General features: G+C 46.2%; 1 gene segment (V, D, J or C); it reads left to right on the top strand.

Annotated features, from left to right (window-relative positions):
• The first annotated feature begins 212 nt into the window (after window positions 1-212).
• Window positions 213-506, top strand: LOC147118385 (T cell receptor delta variable 3-like). The segment is given in 1 exon segment: window positions 213-506. A coding segment is annotated over 1 exon segment (294 nt).
• Window positions 507-3,981: the final 3,475 nt, after the last annotated feature.

A 3,981-nucleotide genomic window follows, 5' to 3' on the forward strand; every position in this document is an offset into this window, starting at 1 on the left:
AGGAAATAGAACTGCTGTTCCAAGGGGTTGTTGGTGAAGATTCAATAGAGCCCATGTCGTACCGTCACCTCGTTATATTGTGGCTGGTGATCGGTAGGTATGGCCATGCCTTGTGTCTGTTTGCACTAATCTGATTTTAACAGACTTTCTATCTCAGTATTGTATTCAACCCTCAGTTAGCTTTTATTTCAGGGGAGATTCAGGCAGATTCGATGTCACAACCTCAGACCACGCTCTATGTGACTGAAGGAGAAAGTGTGAAAATAGACTGTAACTACACAACAAGCTACAGTAACCCTGATCTGCACTGGTACCAGCAGTGCACGAACCAGACGCTGCGATTTATTTTGTACCGGGATACCAGCAGTAAAAAGGATGCGGATTTTGCCAAGGGAAGTTTCGAGGCCGGCAAGACCAACGCAGAAAAGAAGTTTCCTTTGAAGATCACTCGAGCGGAAATCCAGGACACCGCCGTATATTTCTGCGGGTTAAGAATCACATTTTAAAACTCATCTGTCGCTGTACAAAAACCTCAGCAACATAATAATGTCGCAGACGGTGTCTGCAGTTCAAGGGAACAGACCCTTGTTAAAAAGTGTCAGCCATGGCTCAGTCGGTCTCCCTGTCGCATCTGAGCCAGAAGGCCCTGGTTGAAGTCCCACACCAGAGACTCTAGGCTGACACTCCCAGCGCAGCACTTTCGGATGAGACCTTAGACGAAGGACCCATCTGTCCTCTCAGGTGTATGTTGAAGATTCTACGGTACTATTTCGAAAAATAGCTGGGGCATTCACCCCGGTATGTTGAGGCCAACAGTTATCCCTGAACTGACATCACTGTAAACAGATTATCACGTTGTTATTTGTGGAAGCTTGCTGTGCGCATATTGGCTACATTACAACAGTTTCCGACATTACAACAGCGACTACGCATATAAATTATTTCAGTGGCATTTTAGGATCTGTAGGACAGGCTGTATGGACCTTTCCTATCTATCATTGTTCGTATATATAGCATAAGATTATCGTAACTACTGGGGCTCTCACAGAGTTATTTATTGCAGTGGGCCAGTGGGATTCTGCGTCTTTCGCGGGAACGGATTGGAGGCTCTTTGCACCAATCTTAAGCCCATTACTTAAGCCCAGACCTTTAAAGGGCCTCTACTTCTGAGCATACAACATAATACTGAACCCAAAGCAGCTCGCCTTCTCTTTTAATTTGCTTTAGCTTCATTAAGCTGCTCAATTCCTCTCCTTCATCTCCTCTTTAACCAGATCCTGCAAAACAAGGCTTCTGATGACCTAGTTTTTTGGGCGCTAAAGAATGAAAACCGCAGGATGTCAGTTGTATTGATAATAAAATCCACGTTGAAATACGTGAGTTCAACCGAGTTCCTCTTGCGGTTGGTAACACTGAGCAATGGTTTCCATCTGTTGCTTAATTAAGGCAAGGGCAATACGGCAGCAATAACTTCGACAGTATAAGTTATTATAACTTTTCTGTCACCCTTTTTGTGCTCGGTGTGTGTGAGAATGGGAGAGGGGGTGATGTAAAGCAGCGATACGAGTAGAAAATGATAGAGTGGATTGCAATCCTGGAAATATTACATTCAATCAGCAAGTGATTGAAATGTAACACAAGATAGTCAACATCTGTGAAGGACATGCCAACACTTTCCTGAGAGATCGCGGAGGCCAAGAGTATTTTTCAAAATTTATATCTATTTTTTAATTTATTCTGGGGGTATGGGTGTCGCGGGTATGGCCGGCATTTATGGCCCATTCCTAGTTGCCCTTGAGAAACTGGTGGTGAGCCGCCTTCTTGAACTGCTACAGTCCATATGTTGAAGGTAGTCGCTCAGTGCTGTGAGGGAGGGAGTTCCAGGATTATGACCTAACGATGAAAAAGAAACAGAGTTATATGTTCAAGTCAGGATGGTGTGTGACTTGGAGAGGGACTTGGAGGTGGTGGTGTTTCCATGTGCCTGCTGCCCTTCTCCTTCGATGTGGCAGAGGTTTGGGTTTGGGAGGTGCTGCCAAAGAAGCCTTGGTGCGTTGCTGCAGTGCATTTTGTAGATGGTACACACTGCAGTCATGGTCCGCCGGTGGTGGAGGGGGTGGAAGATTAAGGTGATGGATCAGGTAGCGCTTTGTGATGAATGGTCTCGAGATTATTGAGTCTGGCTGGAGCTGCACTCATCCAGGCAAGTGGAGAATATTCCATCACACTCCTGACTTCTGCCTTGTAGATGGTTGAAAGACTTTGGCGAGGCAGGAACTGAGTCAGTCGCCGCAGAATATCCAGTCTCTGACCTGCTCTTGTAGCCACTGTATTTATGTGGCTTGTCCAGATAAGTTTCTGCTCAATGGTAATCCCCATGATGTTGATGGTGGGGAATTCGACGACGGTAATTCCAGTTAATGTGAAGTGAATGTGATTAGAATCTCTCTTGTTGGAGATAGTCATTGCCTGGCACTATGTGGCGCGAAAGTTACTTGCCACTTTTCAGCCCAAGCCTAAATGTTGTCCAGGTCTTGCTGCATGTAGGTACGGACTTCTTCATTAACTGAGGAGTTGCGAATGGGACTGAAAACTATGTAATAATTAGCAAGCATCCCCAATTCTGACCGTATAATGGAGGGAAGGTGATTGATGAAGCAGCTGATGTTGGTTGGGCCTAGGACACTGCCCTGAGGAACCCCTGCAGCGATGTCCTGGGGCTGAGGTGACTGGCCTCCAACAACCACAACCATCTTCCTTTGTGTTAGGTACGTCTCAAGCCAATTCTCATGATTCCCATTGACTTCAATTTTACTAGGGCTCCTTGATGCCACACTCGGTCAATTGCTGCCTTCATGTCAATGGCAGTCACGCTCACCTCACCTCCGGAATTCAGCTCGTTTGTCCATGTTTGGACAAATGCTGCAATGAGGACTGGAGCCGAGTGGTCCTGGCAGAACCCAAAATGTGCATCAATGTGCAGGTTATTTTGAGTAAGTGCCACTTGAAAGCACTGTCGACAACACCTTCCATCACTTTGCTGATGATTGAGAGTAGACTGATGGGAAGGTAGTTGGCCGAATTTGATTCGTCGTACTTTTTGTGGAGATGACATAGCTGGGCAATTTCCAATGTTTCGGCTAGATGCCACTTTTGTAGCTGTACTGGAATAAATTGGCTAGAGGCGCCGCCAGTTCTGGAGCACATGTCTTCAACATGACAGCTGGGATGTTTTGGGGCTCATACCCTCTTCTGTATCCAGTATGCTCAGTCTTTTCTTGATATCATGCGGAGTGAATCGGATTGGCTGCAGAATGGTTTCTGTGATGGTGGGGACCTCAGTAGGAGGCCGATATGTAATATCCACTCGGCACTTCTGGCTGTTGATATTTGCAATCGCTTCAGAGTTGTCTTTTGCACTCATCTGCTAGACTCCGCCATCATTGAGAATGGGAATGTTCATGGAGACTCCTCCTCCCATTATTTGTTCAATTGTCCACCACCATTCACGGCTGGATGTGGCAAGATTGCAGAGCTTTGATCTGATGCCATGGCTGTGGGATCGTTTAGCTCTGATTATTTCATGCTCCTTCTGCTGTTAGCATGCATGTAGTCCTGTGTTGTATCTTCAGCAGGTTGGCACCTCATTTTAATGTACGCCAGGTGCTGCTCCTGGCATGCTCTTCTACTATCCTCATTAAACCAGGGTTGGTCCCCTGATTTGAGGGCAACGGTAACAGATGAATATGCTGCTCCATGAGATTGCAAATTGTGGTGGACTACAATTCTGCTGCTGCTGATGGCCCACAGCGCCTCATTGATGCCCCGTTTGAGCTGCTAGAGCTGTTCTGAAACTATCCCATTCCACACGGTGGTATTGCCACACAACACAACGGACAGTGTCTTCGGTGTGAAGACGGGACTTGTAAGATTCGAAATTTTTCATTATATAATCACGCGAGACAACAGGATTAATAACAC

This window comes from Somniosus microcephalus, chromosome 4, assembly GCF_052327205.1.
Source record: "Somniosus microcephalus isolate GS21.2 chromosome 4, FLI_Smic_1.0, whole genome shotgun sequence".
Taxonomy (NCBI): domain Eukaryota; kingdom Metazoa; phylum Chordata; class Chondrichthyes; order Squaliformes; family Somniosidae; genus Somniosus; species Somniosus microcephalus.